This window comes from Leptinotarsa decemlineata, unplaced genomic scaffold (genome assembly GCF_025532065.1).
Source record: "Leptinotarsa decemlineata unplaced genomic scaffold, Ldec_3_MD MMD2_tig00003902_RagTag_RagTag, whole genome shotgun sequence".
Lineage (NCBI taxonomy): Eukaryota > Metazoa > Arthropoda > Insecta > Coleoptera > Chrysomelidae > Leptinotarsa > Leptinotarsa decemlineata.
This window is the reverse complement of record NW_027412598.1, coordinates 2579408-2607260: the sequence shown is the minus strand read 5'-3', so window position 1 is coordinate 2607260 and position 27853 is coordinate 2579408. Positions and strand designations below refer to the sequence as shown.

The following is a 27853-nucleotide window of genomic DNA, read 5'->3' as shown; positions in this document are numbered from 1 at the left end:
GGATTAATTTTTATGGATTCATGTTGAGGCTCATGTCTACAGGGATAAACCAGCAACGGCTGACGCTCTGGGAGACAATATTGTGAAATAACGGTCGATATGTTAGAGAGAGTGTGCCAAAATTGGACCTTGCGCATGGGCCATCTAAAGCGAAGCCGCGGACAACATTTGCATGAAATCATCTTCAAACATTAAATTATATTGATCGTTTTATCGATTCAAATAAAGATTTCATAAATTTTTTCTGTGTTGTTTTGAAAATCAAATTCTATGCCTCTGATTTCAGGAATTTGGTTCTGTTTTGGATTTTGATTTTTACCTGGATCTATCCATATCTATCGGTCAAGCGTTTTCACCAACTCATCACATTGTGAAAAGTTAAAAAAGTTCCATTTCTCTTGGGGGAGTTTCATTTTTACTTCAATGTGCAGATTCCACATCAGTATTTCATCACAATGGACTTTGGAATAATCCTATCGTCAAAAGTATTATGGTGTGAACTGTGAACTTGTATGCTTACTGATAATCATTTCAATCATAACTGACTGCTGAATGCAGCATTTGTAGGTATAATTTTTTGAATATTGAATATTTTCTTAACAAATATTACTAGTTAGAATACGTTTCTGACTGTATGCCAACTTTTGCCATCCAAACCATTTCGTAATGATACAACTTTCTTGAAAATATTATTTCACAAAGTTAAGGAACCACTGCGACTCGAAAACACATTATTCCTAATCTACAAAAAGCTGATAAGACTTCGATAACGAACGTTTAAAGGGTAAGGTTAAATTATGTTTGAGTAAGATCTCTAGTAAACATGACAATTCCAGAATAAACACTACAATTATTATTTTAATTGTTCTCGATAATGAGGCAAACGATAGTCGCTGCCACCGGACTAGGGAATGAATTAAAAAACGATTGTATTCAATAAGGACGGATTTGAAATTCAAATAGGTAAAGGACAATGATTTGAGCTCACCATTCTGATAATAGGTTCATGAATTGAATTTCTGAGTACAATACATAATCTCATTCCAAACACTACAGGTAGGTGAAATATATTCTACTTTGTGAGGAAAAGTGTTTCGAATTCTTAAGATGAAAGTATACTTTGGTGATTCTTTAATATAAATTCCTTTTTTTTCAATTTTGAACTTTCTCCACTACTTTTTATCAGTTTATCAAGCAGAACAACTATAAATTGCAATTTGCTTCAACTGTTTTTCAATAGAATTTATGATAATATTGTTTTAAACGAGTGAACGGCGATATCATTTTACTATTTCGGGCGCTTTGATTTGAAATAGATTTATGAATGGGGAACCAACGAGAAATAATATTCTATTTCAGGACTAATAGAAATCATTTTCAGGTGAATAGAATATTGTACAATTTTTCAAACAATACTTTTTGGTGGAAATGGAAAGCACTGAGAGGGGTGCCTATGCGAAAGTGGCTATTTGTGTTGTATTTGAATTGCTGTGGATGATATTCATTCAATAGAAACATATCGGAAAGTTCATTTCACAAGGACTTCATTCTTCAATCGAAAGAGTTTTCGACTTTTAGTTCGAAGTGTATTGACATGAATATCGAAGCGATTTGCAGCTATTTTTTGCTGGTATTTCTCACACGTAACTCTCTCGAAAGAATCAAGCTGGCTGAGACTGTCCAACACCTTTCGTGAAAGTATCTATAGAAAAGAGACCTATCTTTCATACTCCAGGATATCAAGGTTGCTTGTCATGATTGAGGGTTTTCAAACCCTATATATGCGAGCAATATTCTAAAAATGGTCTTATTTTTGAACAGCTTCTTACACCATCAAGATTTGCCAAGAAGTAAACTACATTTCATTTGGAAATATTACTGAGGCAAGTTCCTGATGAACTACATTTGATAATCCATTAAGATGGATCTGGCGAGGATGAGACAAAAAACTAGAAAAGCCTTCAAATGTGCAAGGAAATCAGGTTCATGGGACCAATAGAGAAGGTCCCTAACTGAGTATAACAAAGTCCTGAGAAAATCCAAGAGAGATACGTGGAGAAGGCAATGTGAGGAGGTCGAATAGACCCAAGCATGCGCCAGCCTCTACAAAATACTTTCGAAGGAACCTCAGGTCTCAATAAATAATCTGAAAACAAATACGGGGGAGTATACAAAAACCGGAGAAGAGAGACTATTAGAGAGCTTTTCCGGGTCAGAAATTACAAATCTAACACCGGAGTCCTTGGCGAATTCAGAACTGGAGACCCCGAAAGGGGCATCCAGGGAGGACTGGCAAATGACAAAGAAGGTGATAGATCTGGAGAAAATTAAATGGGCTGTAAACTCATTTCAACCCTATAAGTCGCCGGGACCTGATGGCAATTATACCCAGTAATGCTTCAAGAGAGACCGGAAGTACTTTTCAAAAAATTGTGTATAATTCTCAGGGCAAGTTTAGCACTGGGACACATACCAAAAATTTGGAGAGTGGTCAGGGCCACCTTCATTCCGAAACTTAGGAAAATCGGAAAGGACTCGGCGAAGGCCTTTAGACCAATTAGTCTCATGTCATTTGCGTTGAAAACGCTAGAAAAACTACTTGACAGGCATATCAGGGACGTATTACTGGCTATCAGACCATTACATCGAGACCAATATGCATACAGGACAGGTATGTCAACAGAAACGGCTTTATGTCGGGTAACAGAAAAAGTAGAATATACTTACAAAAAAAAAGAAAGTACTTTTAGCTGCTTTCTTGGACATTGAGGGCGCATTTGATAATACGTCGTTAGAATCAATCATCCAGGCGTCGAGGAGAAGAAAGATCGACAAGACAAGCCGTAGGTGGATAGACTGCATGCTTAGGGGAAGATTGGGGGAAACAATCGTGGCACGGGTAGCAAGGGACTGTCATCAGGGAGCCTTGTAATGGACGAGCTATTATGTGTCCTGGACCACAATGGGTAAAAAGCACTGGGCTATGCAAACGATTCAGTCATCTTAGTCCAGGGTGAATACAATAAGTTAGTGAAGGGATGCATGCAGCAGGCCCTGAATATTATAACAAGATGGACCGAAGAAGAAGGGCTTAACGTAAGCCCATCCAAATCGACCATAGTAGCATTTACCAAGAGGACTAAAACGGAGGGTCTCGAACCTCTAAAACTTCGAGGTGAAAAAATAGAAGTGTTGGGGGAGGTTAAATATCTGGGAGTAATTCTAGATTCCAAACTGACCTGGAACCAACACTTGGACAGGATAAAGAGGAAAGCGGAGGTAGCACTGATGCTCGCCAGACGCACCTATGGAAAAACATGAGGGCTGAAACCAGACATGGTATATTGGCTATACACGATGGTGGTTAAACCTATGATAACATACGCATCCCTGGTCTGGTGGCCAAAGATGAAGCAGGCGACCGCCATCAACAAACTAGGCAAGGTGCAAAGACTTACATGTTTGGGAATGACGGGAGCAATGAGAACTACCCTAACAGCTGCATTGGAGACACTCCTGAATCTACCTCCTTTACACCCTGTGATAATGGGGGTGGCCAGGCTGGGCCAATTCAGACCGGAAAACTCACCGAACTATAAAAGATCGGACCGAACAGAAATTTCGAAACAAGGGGAGGAGCACATATTGAATATGTGCACGGACCACATGACACCGAAGTACACCTTGGACGCAAACTTCACGGCCAAAATCATAAACCGTGAAGAGTGGAAGACCATTAGTCATCCTGAAAACATGTTTGGAAAAAACACCTGGTATACAGATGGATCGAAGACCAAACATGGAACGGGAGCTGGAATATACCGAGCGGATAGAAATTTAAACTACTGCTATCCGCTAGGACTATACACATCTGTCTTCCAGACGGGAGTGTATGCTATCTTGCAGTGTGCGAGGCTTATTAAATTGAGACCTCAAAGAAATGAGTGAATCAATATTTTTACAGACAGCAAGAACGCACTAGGGGCTCTGACAAACCCGAATGTAACATCAAAACTGGTCTGGGAATGCCATGAAGAACTGAATGAACTTGCAAACAGGAACAAATTAACTTTGTACTGGGTGCCAGGGCATTCAGGAATCACACACAACTTCATATATAGGTCCTGAACCAGCTGTGGGGGTACCAAAATCATTGGTAAGAAACCAGATTAGGACATGGACCAATAAGAAGCACACAGAGTACTGGACAAAAGTACCTGGCAACAAACACAGTATAACCTTCATTAGGGAACCGTCCGAGAAAAGAACCGAAGAACTACTTTGATACAGTAGGGATCGGCTCAGAATAATTACAGGGTTACTAACCGGTCATTGTCAGCTTAGAGGACACCAGAATAAAATGGAGCTGTACAACGGAGACCTCAGCTGCAGATTATTCAACGAAGGGATAGAAACAGCTCTAGACATCTTATGCGAATGTGAGGCACTGAATCACAGGAGGCAGGCAATATATGGACGTACGAAATTACGTCCAGAAGAATATGACGAACATCCAACACGGAACCTGTACAAACTAGTACAGGGAACAAGACTGATGGAATGGGTGTCATGAGAAGATGGGAGAATAAACGCAATAAGCCTAAGAGGCTGCAGTGTTTTCTGGAGACTTGGACTAAATGGACAAGTCAGACAGCTCCCAAGGTACCAAAAAAAACCAAATTCATCACCCATCGAAATAATTGATGTATTTAGTAGAATTGTGAACCGCAACATTAGTATATTTGATTCTGTCACATTTATGTAAACGATGCATGGGGTTCTTAGGATTGATTTCCACTCACTCTTATTATAAGTTATTACCCCAAGCCAAAATGATATTTTGATATATAAATGTGAAGAAGAAAACAGGTGTATTTTCGTGAACAAGCCAATATGCATATTCGATTTCCGATTGATTCTTATAGGTCGATGATGTATAACTGAAGAAGAGTTGGAGGCAACATGGATCCTTGAAAAACACCAGAGATGAGGGTTAAGGTATAGGCCAGAAAACCTTCGAAGCGACTTGGACCTGTAGACATTGAAATCTTCAAATATAGAAATTTCAGGACTGAGAGGTTTGCAAAACACCGATTGTGTTTGCAAGTGGAAGCTATAGTGTCCTCAGATTAAAATAGATTGATTCTCAGTGAATGTTAAAGTTTTGTCTTTCATTTTCTGAAACGGTGTTAATAGATCTATGATAGAATAAATAGAATAGAAATGAATGAATCGCACTGAAATGTTCGGTCGAGTTAGTTCATACACAAAAGTAACCTCGAAAAAAGACAAAAATTTGAAAAAATTCATAACAAAAATTGTAAGAACGCTAATTTGTTAAGAAAATGAATTATGTTGACCTGAAAAGAAAATGAATTGATAGTGGGCTAAACATTGACTGACATGTCAATTATTTAGAAACAATAAAAAAAGGAATAAAAATGTAATAATGTGAAACGGTCAAGGTAAATGATGGAAAACATTTTTATTTAATGTTCTTTCATTGATTTCGAATCTGTTAACACTATTTCAAACAATGAAAATCCGAACTTGAAACATTCATGGTGCAATTAATTGTGTGTACCTTTAAGGTTTATAGACGCAATTTTGAAAATCCTGTCATTTTATGTGATGTTATGAACCAGATGTTATGAACCTGAAAAATCAATCAAAGTTGAGAATCCATTCTTTCGTTGGTAAGAGATGTCAATTCCAAAGTGATGTGGAATGGAAGTCAAGATAGAGTAAGGAATGTCATCAAAGTTTTTTAGCACTGACTTGTTTCGGTAAGCACCAGATTAAGTATATTTGTTTTGATACTGGGTCTAAAAGTAACTGCAGTTATCGTGCCATTTTGTTATATAAACATGGTAGATAGACCCTGATGAGTGTAAGAAATTTTTATCGAATATTCCTGCAAGATGCCTCCACTCGGGCATCCGATTGGGGAGCTATTTAAAATCTGGTGAACTTTGACTCTAAGAGCGCGAATAAACCGTTTTTATTATTTCCAGCCTAGAAACTGAAAACAGCAACGAAATGTTATCTTGGAAGTAACATACTCGTATACTCTGGAGTGAAATGCATAGCCACGTTTGAGAGATCTGACTAATTATTTGTGTGATAAACAATGTGTCACTTTGAATGCTACTGCCTAGCCATTGATATCTAAGCTGAAAATATTTATCAGATATATATTGAGGTACTTTGAGGCACACCGTACTTAATTGTTTTGAACTCACTCGAGATTTCTTTTATTTCAACACACTGCATTCTGTCTATGGACGTGGCCGTTTTTGATCAAATGTTTTTGATAGTTCATCATGAGTTACTTATTGAACGTGTCACTCAGATCCACACAGAGTGAGGTTACTTTTCACTGATTAATATATTTTTGGAAGTTACAGTAGCTACTGCGTCTTGTATTGATCTGGCTTCTAAGCCATAATGTAAAGAAGGAAGTTATAGGTACTTTTCTAAAAATGTTCAGTCTCATTTTTATCAAAGTTTCAATTATTTTATCAATTTAGATTGAGAATATTGGTCTGTATCTTGATAATTCCAATTTTTCACCTCTAGAATAAATACGGATTCCGTTTAAGTTTTCTTGAAAATATTTGTAGACACGCCTTTTCTTAATATTACGTTGAACAGGTGACACATTTTTTTGTAAAAAAGTTTTTGGCTTTTTACTACTCCACCTTGATACAAAAATTGTGGAAATCTTTCAAAGAAAGAAAGGAAGCAATCAATTTCAAATGAAGTAAATCCATACATAGATAGATGTGTACATCATACAAAGAAGGAGCTTTCAGACACAATCTGACCGAAAAAGCCCCTGAAACAGCTATTTTCATATAAATATTGCACGAAAGAACAATTCTTTCGAAACAAATACTTTTATATAAACACTGAACTATAGAAAAAACACTCAGTTTGTATTTCAAACATTCGTTAATGAAATTGAATTAGATATCAATCACAGGATACCTACACAATATACTAAATGAAAGGTAAAAAGTTCACTTAAATGGAACACTGTCATCCTCACTGGTAGACATCGATGTTTAGCAGGGTTCTTCAGTACCAATCTGGATAAAATTATAAGAAAAAACAAACAATTCATTCATAAATTACGATTATGTCACTGAATGAGTTTGATCTACTCATGTCATCAATGACATCGTAATGGCATTGATTTCTTCGATTAGTCTGCAATGTTTTAAAAGTATATTTTCTTTATCTCTGTCTTCAGATGTCAAATCATTAGCTGTTCTTGTTGTTGTTCTTTCTAATATACCGGTTTTAGCAACTACTTCTTGTTTATTCACATACCTACAGAATTCTAGTAGAATGGCTATATCACATTCAACTGATTCGTTTCCTATTCCGTAAGTATTCTTAATATCTTCTACTTTCATGGGAGCCCCGGATATACTATTACAAATAAATATCATCACCTTCTTCGTAATTTCTTAGGGTTTTCTATAGATTTAAATATCACGATATCATTTTTTTTGTTTCAAATTATCATTTTCTTTTTAAATCTTAACTATTTCTTCCGTCATTCCGTCCATGTTCACCAAGTTCATATATTTCTTCAATTGAATAAATAAATTTTTAATCAATTCGTGAATATCCCTGTTATTGATTCCGTCACATCAGTATAATTCACATGATCTGGCAGCGTTTGTTTTTGTAGAGCTCGCAAATTCAATTTGTTATTATTATTTTACTGAAGGAGTTGGTTTCGAATCACCAATATAGGCCTGACGTTGAAAGGAGATCAATAAGTATTGAATACCAGTAACTTCTTTAAACTGGCTAAAAATTACTTCCTGCATTCATATTCACTTCACTTAACTTCTGCTTGGTTGTCGTGTGATTACTTTCAATAGAATGTTGGCAGAACTAGCAACTGACTTGATTGAAAAACAAAAAATTTGTGGAAATTACCAATTACTATGGTTACGCCACTGAAATTGCAGAACAATATAATATGCATATTATTCTGCATCTACAAAAGGACTATAGCTGTACAATATAATTAATGGAACAAAAGTTATTTATTGTGGGGGAAATCAAAATATTTTCTCTACCTTTTTTCACGTTCCACAATCGGAAAATTGTGGAAGGTAAAAATCATCAAAAAGGTCGAATGAAAGTATAATTAACACATGCAAATCCTAGCAATCTCATTTACTGTAATAAAGATTTATACTGAAGATTAGAATTAGTAGAATAACCTTGCAGAAACATAAGGCAGAATTGCTTTTTTGATCCCAATACAATCTATAACTTCAACTTTTCAAACTTTGTATCCCAAAATCAGAAAAAATAATATAAGTGAGTGTTACTAACTCCCTGTATTTATTTGTTATCTGAAATTACTCAAGGAAGGCTACTATCTTTATTACTTCGATAAAATTATCAATATAAATACGTCTTTTGATTATCTGAATGTCCGATAAACAATCGGTATCTATGATGATTATACACTGTCAAATGTTTTCGTGCAGCATTACCAATCGTCCACTTAGATATTTCTATGAAATACTCGTATTTTTCGTATCGGACTTTTTAAATATTGCTTGGGATATCAATTACAATGTGGAAAACTATGATAATGAAAAAAAAATACAGAAATAATAACATAGGTCACATTTGTTTTTTATAATAAAAACATGATTTCCAATAACGTGGTAAGTATGAATACTATGTCCCGTTACTTGATAAGAATTATAGAATTTTCACAATAAATTTTATTTTTATTCAAGATATGTTTCGCTACTCGGTAGCTTCATCAGTTAGTACATCAAATACTAATAAGTGAAAAATGAGAATTAAAACTTCCTATATTTTTATACCACTTATATTTGTAACTAAGGTTACTGCAGTTTCGTCCTACAAAGACATTTTCATTCGTACGAAAATGTCCTTGAGATATACAATGTAATATTACTGAGCAACGGTTTCTAACGATATCAGTCTTATTCGGGTTCGCAAATAAATACCCAACTGATTATTGAGAGTAGACTCGCGCAAAACTTTTAATTTCTCAACTGTGCGACTACATTTGACAGTTCAAAACATTCAAATAGCGAACTCGAATAAGGCTAATAATTACCAAATGAAACAATATAAAAATTTCATAATAACAGGAGACAGAGAACGAAAACTTTCTTGAATGTTCCATGATACAATTATTCATAATGAAATTTTGGTTAAGGGTGTCTGAAAGTTACTTCTTCGCATGATCTACACATCTATGTATTACTTCTTTTGAAATAGATTGCTTCTTTTTTTTTTGAAGATTCCCACATCTTTGTGTATCAAGATGAAGAAGTAGAAGCCAAAACCATCATTTCCTAAAAATTAATCTCTCCTAAAAATATACCCCTTTCAATATAAAGGAAAATGTTAAGTCACTATACATCTCGACCCCGTACGTCAACCAGAAATAGTTGAGCAGTGTTAAATTATTATACCAGATTTAAACAAGAAGTTATGAAAAACGAATATTTTGAAATAAAATCTGCCTGCCGAAAAACAACTACTTTTCCGTAATAGAATGCTTTACCGTAAATACACTGAAAGGGCTGGTTTTTACACTCGGAAGGAATATCATCAAAATCTTGTGCTAACTCTGTGGAGATAAAAGGGGATCATTTTTTCTGTACAATCACTTTGAAGAAATATTAAATGTACCATTCAACTTATCGGTTCATTTTTCTAATTATTAGATCTGACTTCAAAAGTATCTAAACAATCGAACAAAAGGGTTCAATTTTCTTGATGATCTCTTTCCTTCTAACCCAACTACTTCATTTTGAATCACTATGCAATCATTATGATAACAAAAATTATTATAACGTTTTAAAAAATAATCGATATCATTTCACATGTTAATATGTGTGACTGATGACTTGTTTACTTATTGGTAATTCATGATCACTTAAATGAAATGAATAAAAACAGTTTTGACTAAATAACACTGGAAAATTTTTATTTATACGACCGGTTTCGGGTTTGATCCCGTTATCAAGTACAAAACTCACATGTTACTCCAAAATAAACTTCATTGTAGCTTCTTAAGAGAGTCTACTTTCTGATCTTAACCTATTCAATAAAATTGTTAATCTCTTTTTCTGATATATGCAATATTTACCGGTGAAGTTTGTAAGAATCATCTGATCACTGATTTAAAATTTGTTTTAAAAAAATAGAGAAATCAATATTTTTGAAAAATTTTTTTGCTCTTTCATTGTCTAGAGATAATTATGATTTAATTTTTTTCTTAATTTTAATTTTTAATTTTTTTAAATCGATTTTTTTTAATTCGATTGTTTAAATAATTAGTTAAGAAATAATTTTGCTTTTAAAATCATAATTTACACTTTCAAATAGTTTGGCAAAAAAAATTTTATTTATTATTTAATTGTTTATTAATTTAACAATTTGTTATGAACAAATATTGACCAAAGTTATATTTTTTTCTGAAGCAGAAAATATTTATGAAAACAGCTATATATAAAAAAGTGCCGCTACAATTACCGTATCGTATGATCACGAATCTGAAGGAGTTTTGAGCCTATTTTGCCCCCTAATATGTTTTACCGTAAAAATGGGGTGTTCCATCGCGAGTGGCGGACAGTGTATATCATTTTGGCCAACCCCATTCAGGTGGTAGGTGCATTTTGAGCATTTCCATCAGTCCATAGAGTTTCATCGTTCTACCTCGAATATTACGGAAGACACGGGGGTGTTTCCATGAGAAGTGAGACACACTGTTTGTGTCATAAGACTAACACAGTTATTTTTAAATTATGCAAAATTATAATAAAATAAATAAAAACATTAAAAAAACTTCTAGATATTGTTTAACGTTTATCTAAAAATAAAGTAACACAAATAAAAAATCATAAATCATAAGTTTGTGTTATTTTTATTCTTCAAGTTCAAACATGCAATGTAAAACTCTGTTGATATGTAGTAGGCTCTGTCAAGGGATTGGTTCCTTTTTATATTTCATGAAAATTCAACAAGTCTCTTTCTTTGTACCAGCTGTAGGCAGTACAAAATATTTTAGACCATTGTAAATGATCGTTTTTATCAATTTATACTACTTTCACCTAGTACCAAATATAGTAATTTATTTTTGTTTATCAAACAACCTACATTAAGTAAAAGTAACTATAAAAGTACCAGTGTTTTTTATTCTTCTTGAAAAAAATGTTGAAAGTTTTATTGAAAAAAAGAGATAATAATGATGTAGATAATGTACTGAAAACTAGAAAATAATTCCGAAGGTCCTAGATAGCAGTCATCACACCTCTCTCCACGGCAATCTACGGTATTGATCAGATAAAAAAATCATAAAATCGCCCAACGATTTTATTTTTATTTTTTGTGATCAATACAATAGAATGCTGATGAGTGTGGTGTGATGACTGCTACCTAGAACCTTCCGTATTATTTTTTAGTTTTTAGTACATCATTTACGTCATTATTATCTTTTTTTAAATTATACCGTTAAGCATAACATTTTTTTTACTGATTTCAGAAAGTACTACTATTCTACTAGTAAAGCCGTGTCATTTGATACCTATATTGAGGTAGTTGTGAAAACTACCAAACACCAAAAACAATTCAGCGATGTAATTAGCAATTTTTGAATATGGGTTACGACTGGAGTTAGAGTTTGAGAATTAGTATAATTCATTTAATGATGACGCTAACTTGATTGGAAGAATGCGCGTCGAGAACAGTGCTACAGTTCTGTTGTGTGAAAGAAGTATTTTTGTTAGAAATATTTCACTGTTTTATCAAAACTTTTTTTCCTGAAATATAATTGTGATGAATAACATAATATACGACGATATCATAATACAACATGGCAAGCAATTGTTTTATTCCAAATAATAACAAAAATATTTGAATAAAAATCTGAAAATAAAATATCCTATTCGAAACATGTTCAAGTCTCAACAGCGCACCGACACAATTGAAAATAATCATTGCTATTAAAGAATTGTTGATTCCAGTAGGTGAAATCACAATTAGTATCAAAAAATAACAAGGATTCATTCATCAATGATATCGTGACATAAAATCGTTGTTATTTATTCGGCGACACGATATAGGTAATGAAATCTTTGTTTCTTGTTTCCAGAAATAACATGTGTTATACAGAGCTTTTCAAATTCTAGTGTATGTTTGGGAATATCGTAAACGGATAGATATAAACGGTGGGTTGAAAGTGCCAACTTGAGTTTTTTTTTGGTTTCAGATACATATGAGAGAAAATTTAAAATCATATTTTTCGCACTATCTTCTTTACTTGCAGAGATATTGAAATTATGTTTATACTTTTCTCGAAACTTTCATTGTATTATCATCCTCAACTTTGAAATTTTAAATACGGACCTGTATTTTCATAGGAATTGAAGTTTATTCGATATTCCTGAGAATGTCGTTGGATTATTATTATTCATTACGATTCTGAGAATCACTCGAATAGAATTCATTCTATTCGAGAATTCATACTATTTTTGTGTACCATAGCTTCTTCTCCAAGTACCCGAAATATTTTATTATTACAAACCTCTAATATATCCAGTAAGGTTTTTCCAAATCATTAAACTTCTAGAAGACTAGAAAAACTCAAATTATGTACAATCCCTATATTGACTCTCGATATGTTACATCAGGAGTACAGTGATAAAAATATTGATCTCAAAGTCTAAACGAAGTTAAATCCACCAATTCAAAGCTCATATCAAGTTCCTGTAAGAAGTTGCATAAACCAATAACAAAATTTCCAGTTCTTACTTTCGAAGATACTAGAAAATAAACTTGATTGAATTTCTTGAATCACATTGAAATTCTCAGGGACTTGTATAAGTATCAAATCAGGAGAGATCCGAATCTATTTACAGAATGAAATTAACAGCAGCACATTGTTGCCAAACACCGATTCACATTTTTTCATATTTGTCAGATTGATATCCGAAGCTAAGAACAAAGTACTCGTTATTCAACACCAAACAGCACTGTTTCGATCTACTATGGGACTCATCAGTAGTGCTAGGCTGAAAATAGGCTGAGAATAGAATTTGAAGAGTATACAAAGTAACTGAGAAATTTTGAATATCATTGAAAAAATTCATTGAAAAATAGTATCCAAAAATAGGTAATTCTAACCAAGTCTCTATCTCTCACCGTTTACAGTGAGAGATAGACTAGACTAGACTATAATTTGTGAATAATTTGTTGTTTACCCTGCGAATGTATAGAGTGGACACGTGAAATACTAGTTTCTTCTTCCATCGACGTTCTGGAACTTTGAATCGTGTCATTGATTATCGATAGATGGAGAACAAGGAAAAATTAAGGCGATATTCATCCGTTAGATGGCGATGGAAACAGATTCAAGGACAGAAAGATAATTGTAGAACTGTATTATTTTTTAAAATTAGCTAAAATTAGAACTTCTGAATTGAGGCATATCTAATGAAGGTTGTTTTTTAAACGGTTTTATTCAGCTTGCCCTGTTTGTTTGTTTGGGTCAAATTTAGTAATTGAAGTATGACCCCCTTCCTGTTGACAGATTGACCTGATATTTGGTACACACATTAAGTTTTGATGACAATACAATTTGATAAATTATGTATCTTTGTAAATCCAAGGGTATCAAATGACACGGCTTGACTAGTTGACTAGTAGTGCACATTGAAAAATATGCAAATTCAAGGTGGCCGCAGCTACAAAATGGGAGATAGCATATTTTTTACAACTATCTCAATATGGGCATCAAATGATAGGGCCAATTCAAAATGGCCGTAGCTATGAAATGATGGATTACATATTTTTTCACAACTACCTCAATATGGGTATCGAATGGCAGGGCTTGACTGGTAGAATAATAGTAGAACAGATTGAAAAAGATTCAAATTCATGATGGCGGCAGCTTCAAAATGGCGGATTACATATTATCTTGTAATACTGAGGCACTAAATGAACCAAACAGAATGAGAAGAATTCAGTAACAGAATTAGAAACTAAAAACTTGAAAAATAAGTAAAAAGAATTATGTTAAACGGTTTCATTGAAATAAAAGATAATAATGATGTAGATAATGTACTAAAAACAAAAAAATAATTCGGAAGGTCCTAGGTAGCAGTCGTCATACCACTCTCCTCAGCAATCTACGGTATTGATCAGATAAAAAATGATAAAATTGTTGGGCTTAATGAATATGTAGATACTACGTGGTGTGATGTCTGTTACCTAGGACCGTTCAAATCATTTTTAATACATTATCTGCATCATTATTATCTTTTTTTTTTCAATTGAACCGTTCAACATATTATTTTTACTTATTTTATTTAATTGTAACAATTATTCGAAGGAATGGTTAAAATCGAAATATTGTTTGAAGTTCCAATATTGTATCATAGGTATCAAAGGTTTGGGTAAATTAAAATAGTTCTAGACTCCAATTAGATCCGTATCGAATTGAGAAACGAAAACCTGACGAGTTGTGTGGATTTACAAAACAAACAAAATATCAATGAAAACACAACAAATTCATTAAGTCATGTGTAAGTCTCAAAGTATTTTTTTTTCAATTCCGATTAAAAATTCCAGAAACCAATTGCATTGCAGAAAGGTACGGTACATTTATTCATTCAATTTATTTTCGATATTTTTAATTATGTAACGAAGATTCATAATATTCAAAGAGATAATTTTTACGTAAACTGTTTACTATGTGAACTGAAATGTTCTAGTCTCCCCTATAAAAATCGTTATAGACGTGATATTCGAAGGTAGATACATCCAAAATGGGAATCTGTTTCAAAATCCCAACCTAGTTTTACTAAGAGTTATAACATAATTTTAGCAACATAATATTTGTTGAACAGTTCCGAATATTCCTTCATCGGTATTACAATATTATCATCCCATCATGATATCTTACGAAATCAAAAAAATATTTCATATTGAGTGCCGAATGAAATATAGGAAGACAAAATTTCGAATGAAATGATTGAACGGTAAAATGAACGAATAGACAGACATCTATTGCAGTAGGCAATAGATGTCTGTCTATTCGTTCTATTTCGTTCTATTCTGTCGAAAAATGTAACTTGTTCGAATAGACATTTGATCAATATTATTTATAATGCCATAAAACAGACCGTTATTTCAACACCTCGACACGTGTTTCGATCACCAAGTGATCATCTTCATTAAAACACTTTTTTTAATCTTCCTCTTGAAGATGATCACGTGGTGATCGAAACACGTGTCGAGGTGTTGAAATAACGGTTTGGTGTTGGAAAAAACTCCAGTAATATTCATTACAACACCAAAGGTTCCAAACAGTGCATCACAAATCAGGAAATGTGTTCCCCATATTTTTGTTTCGTATTTTGTCTTACAGGATATAGCAGTTAGGTACGACTGGAATTGTGAAAATGTGAAATTGTGTAATGCTCTCTACAAAATAAAAGAAACTTGTATAAGAAGTGAATGAATTACCTACAAATTGCATGTTTCATTCTTCTATGTGACTGTTAGTTCTCGAATTGGATGAACAATAAATCCACATTTTCTCATGTCCTAATCAAAGTTTTCTCAAAACAGTCACCAATCTGGTTCGTTCCTTGTGATGTAATTTCAGCAGATGTACTGAAACACTACTGATGATTCGGAACTATGGTTTTTGGTTCTCGACTAACATTAAAAAAAAAACATCGTTATTAAATAAAACAAAGTGGGGCCATTCTTTTAAATCCATGATTGACACCATAACTAGTTTTCACTAGAAAACATATTTTCGTTATTTGCAAGATATCATATTGCAGATTTGTTTGGTGGAGAGAAATTATTATTCTATATACGAATGCCAAAGATCGAATTGAAGAGAAGTAAGAGTTCGCATTTGCTCGATCTCATGTAACTAGGTATGATGCAATAGTCTGAGGTGCTAGGTATTGATGCTTCCATATTTTGTCTCTTTCTTTCCAGTCGTATTCGTTCGCTTCAGACTTTATTTGATTGGTTGAAGAGCTACGGTTAGAATATCAATAATCGCTCAGTTAATGAATTTTTAAACGTTATTTGAATAAGCTCTGAAATAGGCATCTTTTTTCTAATTTTCTCATGCTGGCCCTCTTTATCGTGTACCCATTGTATACCATCTATGCTAAATCTAGATATGCGTGTTTTGGTCACTTTTATAACTTCGAAACCATAATAACCATACACCATAATAACCAAAAAACCAAATCAACCAAAATAACCAATGGTTATTAGCGGCGAAGTATGTTAGTTATAAATAAATATCTAGTTACGATGCAATTTTGCAATGAGATTCAAATCAGTTGAAGAGCTCATTATGTTGAAAATTAAAAATAAAACTTTCTATGTTTTTATACCACTTGTATTCATAACTAACGTTACTGCAATTTCGATTCCTAAGGACACTTTCAAACGAATAAAATAGGACGAAACTGCAATAACGACAGTTACAAATACGAGTGGTATAAAAACATAGAAAGTTTTATTTCTCATTTTTCATGATAATCTACTACCACTTAGTAACGGCTCCATCCATCCATTTATCTAATTATGTTCTTCACATCATGTCGCGGTATGTCCTACTCGAAGTCAAGTCAGTATTACTTGTTCTCTCCTGTTTAAGGTTCCGCACTTCCATGGTCCTACCGTTCGTTTGATTTCATTAAGTTTGGATTGGGTACCTTTTTTTTCATTGTTCCGAATATCCCCCAGAAAGTTTTTTATGTATGTTATCAAATCTGTATGGGGGTGAACTGCGAGGCTTTCTGGTTCGAATTCATAATAGCCTCTCGTGTGCTCGGATCAGCTATGACCCTTTTAAGCGAATATGGATCGCCGTTGACGCCAGTTAACAATTTTTGAACTATGCTCATGAGACGTTTTTTTGTCAAAATTCTGCAAGTTTGGAACAAGCTTCCCTGACGCACACTTCATTCCCAAAATTTTCGAAAAAATTGCATGGCCTGATCCAACAGATATGCCGAAATCCTCAGCATCTTCACTAATAGTGACTCAACTATTCTCCATAACAATCTTCTTCATTTTCTGAATATTATCATCGGTTGTTGATGTGCTGGGGCGTCCGAGGCGAGTGTCGTCATTCACATCTTCTCGACCTTCTGTGAAAAGCTTGTATCCCTTGTAAACATTTTTCTGGCTCAGAATATGATCACCAAATTCCACTTTCGACATTTCAAGTTTTTTGAGCACTCAATTCCATATTTTACATAAAAATTGATGCAAATTCTTTGATCCATTTTTCCGATAGCAGAAAATTGTCGAACACGCTAAACATTTCTAACGCTAAACGATATGTTCGAGGCAAGTGTACCAACATAAAAAAAATCGCTAATCGAATGTACGCAGCACACAAAATTTAAACACTCAACATATTTTCTGCACAATTCACGTATATGCCACTATTGGTCCGACTAAAACCTTCACGTCTTTCATTTCATTGCCCAAAATCGAAAAACTAAGTGTTTTGTTGAAAAAAAAACCTAGGTTAGTTGTGATTTTCCTCTCTATTAACATACAGGATGACCCAAACTTTGATGTCCAAATTTTTTTCTCACGAAAAAGGAGACCTTGAGATCTAGCAAAATTTAGTTTTCTAGTTATGACAGGCTTTTTTCACTTTCGGGATTTGGGTAGTTCTTTCAAATGATCCTTATGAATTGTTTTTCCATGCAAAAAATAATTATCCATCTAAAATCATAGCAAAATACAATTTTTTCTATTGATATGAAAAAATTCACGTTCCAACAAAATTTCACCGTTGAATTGGAGTTTGTTTAAAATATTATACACTAACTAGGTAATTTTTTGAACTTTGCAGGACCCTAAACTTGCAAAATAACACAAATGAGTGTGACTTAATAGGCTATTATTTGCTGAAACAGTCCTAATGTATTGAAGTGAATATGTACAGAAGTGGTTATTTATTAATTGAATAGAACTGGCCGATACTTGATGAAAATCTATATTGAAAAACTAATCAATACGGTTTATTGTAGAATTTTCACTATAAAAGGGTTTTACAAAAACCGCGACACGTGTTTCGCTATACAATAGCTTCCTCAAGCATAAACTGCTTATGCTTGAGGAAGCTAATGTATAGCGAAACACGTGTCGCTGTTTTTGTAAAATCCTTTTATATAGTGAAAATCATACAATAAACTGTATTGATTAGTTTTATTTTGTTATTTATTTGTGAAATGGGTTTGTCATCAGCAAGGCTGATTCAGATTATATGACAAATGATGTGAAAAACTCTTCCGTTGGGTCATCATTGAACTATAATTTTATTTTCGGTAGAATGTTGAACAATGAATATAAATTCCATTCGATCAATTCATATCATAACATTTTCATTCGCTTTCCCTTGATTTTTATCGGATCCGTTCTTTGCATGCTATCATTTTCATAACCTAGGAACAGAGGACTAATAATAAAATTATTATAGAAAAATAATGTTTGAGAGTTATTAAAAATATAATCAACGTTTCTAACGTTTTAACGATTCTATTAAACTGAAAGGTAGAATTGGAAATTTTTACGATAAATCCAAAACAATACAACACTGCACACAAAAAATACAACACTATTCGCGACTCGCCTTTCACTAATCGAATTGTCATCATCGCACCTGTTTGTGCGCGAATCAGACTGATGCGATTTAAATATTTTCAAATCTCTGTTATGCACACGAAACATCCATAGATTGAACTTCGTGCCATTTTTTCGGAAATATGTGCGGGAGCATTCCACAGCACATCGCTTACTTACCTCACTTCAGCGTGCTTGCTCCTGTTTTGTTTTGTTGAAAAAGCACGAGCGCGTATCGAAATCGATAGTGGGGGAGTGGGAAAGCACTGAAAGCAGACTGCCACTCATCAATCAGTCGCAGCACAAACAACGGAGTAAATGATTTTTGTCGTTTTCGTTCGTTTGATAAAAAATCTTTTTGTACTTACCTACGTTGATATAGATCCTAAAAAACGAAAAGTCGACAGTGAAAATAGAAGGTTTTTGGAAGGATGGATTGAACAATATTGATACGCTGTCTGATAGGCCTCAAGCGGTTCCAGTGTGCCTTATATGCAATAAAACTGTCGCTATTGTTAAAAGTGGAAATTTGAAGCGACACTACGAAACAACTCATTAGCAATTCCACGAAAACTTTCCTCTTGGCAGTCAGGCTCGTAAAGAAAAAATTCAGACATATCTCAGTTCTTACGAAAAGAGTACGAAATTACTAGTTCGTTGCATGAGCGACCAAGGAAAATCCACAGAAGCAGCGTTACGTGTGTGCTGGACGCCTAATAAACACCAGAAACCATTTTCAGATTCTTAGATGGTGAAAAAATGTATGTTAGAAGTAGTCACGGTTTCGCTTTCAACTGACGTTGCCCCAGCAATGACTGTCAAAGAAAAAGGTGTAGTTAAGAGAATCAGAGATAAAAATTCAGGTATAATATCATATCAGTGCAAAATTCACCAGGCAGCCCTTTGTGGAAAACTCAAAGAAGTGATGTATAACTTGGTCAAGTTGATTAATTTTATGAGATCCCATTCTGCTCTTCAGCACCGACATTTCAAAGAGTTCCTTTCTGAATGTGATTCTGTCTTTTCTGACTTACTACAACACAACAATGTTCGTTGGCTAAGTAAAGGTCAAGTTATCGAATGTTTCTGGCTAATAAAAGAACAAGTATCCTCATTCTTGCAAAACTTAGATACGCAGGGAGCCAGAAAGCGCTGTGGAGTTTATAAAAAATGAGTGCGATATATTGGTTGTGGCTTTTCTGAAAGAAATTTTAAAATATATGAATGCGCTCAATACAGAGTTACAAGGAAATGGAAAATTAATATGTGATCTGATACAAAGCGTGTCTGCTTTTCGTCGTAAGCTGGACATATTTGAAAAATATTTCGTTAAACAAGAATTTATTCATTTTCCGACAATTTTTGAATTTAAAAGGGAGACATGTGAAGAAGACATTGCAGAGTTTGTAAAATTTCTGGCCGATCTTAAGAACGAATTTGCTACAAGATTCCAAGACTTTGCAGAGATAGGCAAGCTATCTTCGTTTGAAATTGATGCAGCGGTAAAATAGACAGATGTGGCTGCCAAGTTGTTTAATCTGTCAAAGCCTAACTAACTTGGTTGCTGAAACATGTGTCGAGCAGAGTTTTGCAATTCTGGTGTGTGAGAGTTGCTTTGGACCCTATATAACATTCCAAATTGGTGTTTTCACTAACTTACCGAAGAACCATTTCAATGCGGGATAAATACTATCCGTTTTTACGAAATTAAATTATTCAGGTACTCCTCAAAAAACATCAATGGAATTTATTGGTGAAGTGTTTCTGGTAGTTATGTTTTTATAGTGTTTCACCGAGGGGAGTATTTGCTATTCGAATTAATCCTGGAAAGAACAAAATGAGAAATGATATGTTACAATCAAATAGCTACCTGCTACCTGTGAAAATTTCTACCTCCGTACCTTCAAACACCGACAGTTACCACAATTTTCTGGATTCCGCAAAGGTTTCAAAATAATCTAGGAACAATGGAATATATTTCAATCATTACCAATACGACCTCGAAATTTTAACTTTACCGATTTTAAATGTGATATTTTTTAATATCGTTGAACATTTTTGTAACTCTAATTATTATTTATTATTTTATGCATGAAAAAACAATTCACAAGAATCATATAACAAAAAAAATTGAAAAGTATGTAAGCCGGGTTTCCTGAAAATTACCATAAAAATATTGAAAAATGATTAACTCAATAGTTAAAAAAAATTGCATAAGGCAATTGCAAACACACCGATTGTGGACGGCCGATTTTATACAGTTCCTCCAAATTCCAATAGTGAAACACATGTGGGAACGGGACCTGGCACACATGCTTACCGGTGATCGACGCCGATCACCGGTAGGCATGTGTGCAAGGTCCCGTTCCCTCATGTGGTTCTATTGGAATTTGGACGACCGGTATAAAATCGGCCGTCCAAAATCGGTGTGTGTGCATTTAGCGTAACATTGAGCGACGCTCCCCGGCTGCCTAATCACTTTGAGATCTAACAAATCAATTCACTGCATACTTTTTTTTTCTATCACAGGTGTACTGAACATTTTGCAATGGCATAAATCTATCTTTTGTTACCAATTTGATGGTCACAAATGAGGTGTTCATTGGAAAGCCTTTAGGCATATAATAGAAATCAAATTATACTATCGCCCGACGAAATAAATTCAAGCGGTCTCTCACACACACATACACCCACCGATGTGATACGCGTGATGAAGGAAGTTTGCAATTGTGTTGGATTTATTTTAGGTACACATCACTTTCAAGGTGCTTGCCTATTTCGAAATCGAAATCGATACTTGTGAACATACTTTTGTATGTTTAAGTCATACTATTGTAGTTTAAGTCACTGGCTGATGATGCCAACATGGTTAGTGAAACACGGCGTCGCGTAAAAGGTGTTTTAATGAATTTATTTAGGGCCAGAGGTTAAAATTCTACCTGATATGAAGTAACACACGAGAATCACTTCTTATTCAGTTTGTACAGAAAACATTCGTTATGGAATTGAAACACATATAGCTACATAAACGGGAAGTAAGAAAAAATATTTCCATTGTGATTCAAAGTTCACGATTGAAAGTGGTTATTTCTGATGGAATTCGTGCACAATCTACACATCTTCACACTAAAGTTTTTACTGATGTTTTTCAATTTTTCTTTTTTTATATATTTCTGACTCTATAAATCAAAGGTAGAATACCAGTAATCCTTAGAGAATGTTTTTCGTTTTTCACTTCTCCAGTATATACAAAAAAAAAGAAAATTGACAAATCTTAAGGCCGGTCCAGACGCTACATTTTGCACAATGTTTTATTTGCGCAGTTTAAAGATGGAATGAAAACGTTGCAATTGTTGGAGCGTCCACATGGTGCGAAGTTATCTGTGGATTTCGCTCAGTTTGTTATTTTATAAACTGGGGACAGTACTGTCCGCGAAGTTATCTCCGTATCTCCGTTGAAAAATCATCATTTTTTCTCAGCCTCCACGCTTTTTCTTCCTCAACTCAGGCTATTTTGCTTTATTTGTAGTATTTTTTATAATCAGCGATAATCATGGAGGAGGTACTACTCTGGTCAATTTTGGCATGCTGTCTTGTGAAAAATGAAAGATTGAATCGTCTCAGAAGTACCAGGCGTTCAAAGTGGTCGCGGAAGTGGCTTCTAAAAAGGCAGCATTTCTTCTGTATTACATTACTGCGAGAATTACGTGATGAACCTAATGATTGGAGGAACTACGTGAGAATGGAAATAGAAACGTATACCTATTTATTGGAATTAGTAACACCGCATATCATCAAAGAAAATACTTGTATGAGAACAGCAATATCACCACATGAAAGGCTGACAGCAACTTTAAGATTTTTGGCAACTGGCAGAAGTTACAAAGACCTAGAATTCACAACAATAATATCGAAACTATCCTTAAGTGAAATCATTCCCGAAACATGCAAAGCTATCTTCAACGTGCTGAAAAATGAATACTTGAAGGTAAGTAATAATGCTATTGTCTATAAAAGATTTATATTTATATGAACCTTAAAAACCAGTGTTTCACAATACTTAGGGTGAGCAGAATGAAAATGCAGGCATGTGTCTCAGTTTGGTTGATATGTTGACAAGAAGTTTGCAGCAGAAGCAAGGACTTGATGTGTGTGTGTCTGTAGATCTTCTTCACCGTTCTGTGGGATGATGCGTGAAACTGCCGGAATTTGGCTAATTGTTTCATACTCATGAGTGCGTGTAAGTTGTTCTGGGACATAGTTATGTGGCATAGACTGCGACTGCTGCGAGAAGGAGTGGTATGGTCCAACTTGTGAAGAAAGAGTATGTGGCATTCTCAATTGTTGGGGCATATTCTGTTGACGCCAATTCCGCCCATTCATTAAAACAAAATCTTCTTGTCGCTGGCTAGTCATATCAACAAGTTGAAAACTTCTTGTTAGTGTACCCAACTTCGCTTCGAATAAAACATCAGAAATTAGTTTCTGAGCGATTGCGTTTTGTGAACTAGGGACATCTCCGAGTTTATTACCAACATGTTTTCCAAACACGTGGAAAGCATCCTCTGCCTGTAGCGACTCCAGTTTCTTTCCTACCAACTTCATAACGTCACTTGTGCCATCATCTTTTGGAACTACCTTTCTCTTACGACTTACGAGTTGAATAGTGTGATCTTAAAGTATTTCGGGACAATGTTGCATTGGAACAAGAAGTTGATGCTTCGGAAAGAGGGGTAGCAGGCGCTTCAGCGGATAGAGCGTCAGCTGAACTCGTATGCACATCTTCTTCCATCTGAAAATATTAAACAATTATCGATCTTCATAATTTTCATTATTTTTAAAATAATGGTCGAATAAATTAGAAAGGCTGGAGAGCAAATTGTAGGATGCATACTCACAGTCTTGTATTATGAAAATAACACGTTGGGGGCTAGATACCTTTGCCTGTACGGAAGCGACGTGGTGGAAGGTTTTGCTGCTCACGATTTTTCTTTTTGTTTCAGTTTCCAAAGACTGAAAAGGAGTGACTGGAAGTTGCAGCTGAGTTTGAACGACTGTGGCAGTTCCCTCATTGTTTAGGGTCAATTGACGGAAAGCATATTAGGATGGTGCCACCTAAAGGAAGTGGGTCCTATTATTTCAAGTACAAAAAAACCCACAGTGTTGTTCTTATGGCAATAGCCAATGCCAATTGCGAATTTTTGTATTGTGATATAGGCACAAACGGTAGGATCTCAGATGGAGGGGTCATAAATAACACTACATTTTATGAAAAGCTCGTTGACAACGAGTTGAGCATTCCAAAATGCCGGTGCATTGAAAGTTCAAACAGGGTTTTAGGATACGTTTTTGTTGGTGATGAAGCTTTTGCTATGAGTCGAGAACTTCTTAAACCTTATCGACGAGAAGCATTAACAAGGGAGTGAAGAATTTTCAATTACCGCCTATCTAGGGCGAGGCGTGTTGTTGAAAACACATTCGGAATTTTGGCTTCAAGATTTCGTATTTTCCACACAAGTATTAATTTGAAGCTGGACAACGACGATACTGTAGTTCTTGCGTGTTGCGCTTCACACAACTTTTTGCGCAGAAAATCACCCCAAAACTACACACCTCCTGAAAGTATGGATCGGGAAAATATTTCTTAATGTACTATTGAATTAGGTGAAAGATGTGACCTGACCCACAATTATTACACGACCTACAGCGTGGAAGAAGAGGCCAGATTTCCAATAATGCTATCACAGTCAGAGAACAATTCAAAGAGTACTTCAATAATGATGGGTCTGTTCCTTGGCAAGATAAATTTATAACTTTAAACAATTAATGGTGTCATGTATGTAAATAAATTAATAAAACGATTATATAAAGGAAATTTTTTTCTTACCGGTTCTGATGGTTTATCAACTTCCTACTCGTCATTTTCAATCATGGTATTCCTAGATTTCCTTGGTGTCTCCTGATCATTTAGGAAGTGTAACAAATCAAAATACCACAGAGCTGGCTTGTAGATGTCGTCTTCTCCAGCCCCAGATCGATTCGATTTATTGCATTTTACTACTTCTTTACGGTAAACACTTCTCAACGAGTTAATTTTTTTAACAACTGTTTCTCTGATTGCAGTAGCATCAATTTCTTCAAATTTTTCGACTAACATTTCATACGCCTGCGCCTTCTTATCCCTGTCACTATACTCCTTGGATTTGATACGTCAAGGGCATGGAAAACTTTCATATAATGCAATAAATTCTGTAAGAAACTCCCGAGAACATTGCCGCAGGTCAGCCATTGTCGCTCACAAACAAACTATTGTCACTCACAAACAACGAAACTGAGGAACAAAACAAGTCGGAAAAAGGAGCGTCCGTCTACATGCACCGACTTGTCCGCGCAGTTCCAGGATATCTATGCTCCGAAGCTCAGTTATCGCGAAGCGCAGTACGCTCTTCGCGCCCGTTTCAAAACTGCACAGATTTCCATTCCACACGTAACGTTTCATCTGCAACGTGTTGAACTGTGCAGACAACACGTTGTACAAAACGGAGCGTCTGGACCGGCCTTTAAGAAAACAAGAGAATCGTCTAAATATTTTTTTTTCAGATACCAACTGGAAATAGAGTCCACCTGAAACCACGTCTGAAAAGCTGGGAAAATAGTGGTTTTAGTGAAGTTCAATATTTGATGGCTAAGTTCTTTAGGTTAATCATTTCTGTTTATATCTCTTCTTTGGATTTTTTTTTCGAAAGTTTTTCATTTTCTATATACTATTGGAGCTTTATACATAGCTAAAAAAGTTTGCTATAAAAAAAAATCTGTTTAAAATCTGTTTTGCCGTTAATCAGCTGTCGTCCCCATACGAACGACAACTTTCAGAAGTTGAGAAACTTGTGCGAGTTAAGGACTAACGAGGTCTTACCTTTTAACGTTTGATTCCTAACACGGAATCACACGTCATTATATTGTCATTTTTCTAAGATCAATGAGACTGAATTGATATATCAACAGAACGTAGTACATCCCAACACATCGAAGACTGATCCAGAGTATTTGAACGAAACAGATCCCGGGTCCAAGCAAAAATCTCCAGACTTCATCACATCTTTGGATTCTTTCATAAGACTATCTACATCTTGAAAACATTAATTACTCAACAAAATCAGTGTCCCTAAATGATTGAGAATAGGTCAAAATTGTGCCAGTGATCAACTAGAAAATAGGACAGTTTCAAATTGTTAACCTTGTTACATCGCAGTCATTTTGGGAATGAAATCCTGAAACTCATATCTAGTAAGTGTGGATGAGTTCTCTAGAGCATAGTCGCATTATATTCTTTAAGCAGCAATATGTCAAACACAGCTATCATATAACATTTTTACACCCTGTTGTGTAGGCTTTCATGCCTAGTCTGATTCAAATGACGCTTATACCGATTAAATTGAATAAGTATTCACCGAGATATTGTAGATAAACTAGAAAACAGAATCAAACAAAAAATACAGAACAAGGATCAAGCCACCCCAACAGACAAAACAACACAACGATGGACAGCATTTACGTACGTAGGACACCAAACCAAAAAACTAACAAACATCTTCAAACCACTGAACATCAACATCACATACAAGCCGAACACGAAGATAACACAAAAAATAAACAACTATGAAAAAGAAGAAGACAAAGACAAAACGGGATATACAGTATACAATGCTCGGACTGCAACAAATTCTATATCGGCCAAACCAAGAAAAAACTGATCCAAAGGTACAATGAGCACAAAAAGGCATACATAAATCCAATAGTATATAAATCAAACCTCGCAACACACGCCATACAAAACAAACATAATTTCCCCCCACCAGAGAACATAAAACTCATAAAACAAGTCAACAAGAGAAACCGCATGGACATTTGGGAAAACTTGAACATCCATAAATTCAACAGTCACAAATCACTTATCGAGGAACAAGTACAAATCAAAACACAACAAGACCTCACATTCAATATATTAAACAAAACCATACACATTCCCAGAGGAGATCTAACACAAAGAAGAGTACCTGATGCAGTACAAATACAGGCAAATTTACCTAAAGTACCTGAATTACCTGAGTTAAGACGCTCTGACCGTATAAAGAGGCAGACAATAGGATAACAAGTTCAGTTTGAGGAGTGCCAAGAAGATGACAGTACTACCAACTGTCGAAAGCTCTCGCAGACTCTCGCAAACTTCACGATCATTAGGTGCTAGAATTACTTCGCACAAAAGTGACTGTAGATTACATCCAGAAATATGCTCTTTAGCAGACCATGTGAATAAGTTTGACCACCATATGAATTATAACTCAATGAAAGTATTAATCACTGAATCAATCTCAGTTAAGAGGTCCTTTCTAGAAATGTCTTACATTTTAGAAAATAACAATTGTATGAATAAAAGAACAGACATTAATCACTTGAGTGAAATTTATTCCTACTTATTGACTCTAGATAAGAGCTTTTACAAAAACAATATCAATTTGAACAATTCCATTATATAATATATCTTGAATTTAATCTTTCATAATAATTTTATTCAAACATAAATTTTACATTATACACTAGAGTACATTTGGTACTCCTAGTGAGAATATATAAGTTTTATCAATTGACAGATGTCACTCTGGCATTTTTAACGTTCTATTCTCAGACTCGTTCATTTGAATCCTGCACGCATGATGTGAATAAGGGTCTGACGAAAAACAATATTTTATAAAAAATAATCTCAAGCATTTATATCAAGTTTCATCTTCTCCAATGTATCAACATTTTTTCTTCAACATCAATGTAACCATCCTCACATAAGATGTAAGTCATGAACATTTAATATTTTTGATCTTACCTTAAAACTTATATTATTGTAGTTTCCCTGATGATGGAAATAAAATTTTCCGAAAGCTTGGACTAACTTAAAACACTACTCATTTACTTACTGCAATACCCCACTATCCAATAGTTTTTATTCTTAACTAGTCAGCAACGACTACCCTTCCCATATATATATATATATATATATATATATATATATATATATATATATATATATATATATATATATATATATATATATATATATATATATATATATATATATATATATTTTCAAATGGAAACCATACAC

General features: G+C 34.5%; 2 protein-coding genes across 9 annotated transcripts in view; one reads left to right on the top strand and one right to left on the bottom strand.

Annotated features, from left to right (window-relative positions):
* LOC111513229 (uncharacterized) overlaps positions 1-27853 on the bottom strand; it is a 241047-nt gene that overhangs the window by 204797 nt on the left and 8397 nt on the right. The window lies entirely within an intron of this gene.
* Positions 550-27712, top strand: LOC141483720 (uncharacterized). 6 transcript variants are annotated; one of them, XR_012466248.1, is made up of 4 exons: positions 550-1056; positions 1382-5786; positions 22226-22684; positions 23700-23958. XR_012466248.1 is itself a non-coding variant. In XM_074178527.1 (3 exons), exons 2-3 carry the CDS (start codon positions 22250-22252, stop codon positions 23721-23723), a joined length of 459 nt encoding a protein of 152 aa, XP_074034628.1. In that variant the 5' UTR covers positions 550-5786; positions 22226-22249; the 3' UTR covers positions 23724-23958. The 6 variants fall into 6 exon arrangements, 1 of the variants encoding a protein (XP_074034628.1); XM_074178527.1 differs by having other exon boundaries at positions 550-5786; XR_012466250.1 differs by lacking the exons at positions 22226-22684; positions 23700-23958 and adding an exon at positions 25297-27712 and having other exon boundaries at positions 550-8702.

Coding starts and splice junctions, on each gene's coding strand:
- LOC141483720 (XM_074178527.1), top strand. CDS start 22,250: ATGGAGGAGGTACTACTCTGGTCAATTTTGGCATGCTGTCTTGTGAAA. Junction 22,685..23,699: donor TGAAAAATGAATACTTGAAG/GTAAGTAATAAT, acceptor TTTTTGTTTCAG/TTTCCAAAGACTGAAAAGGA.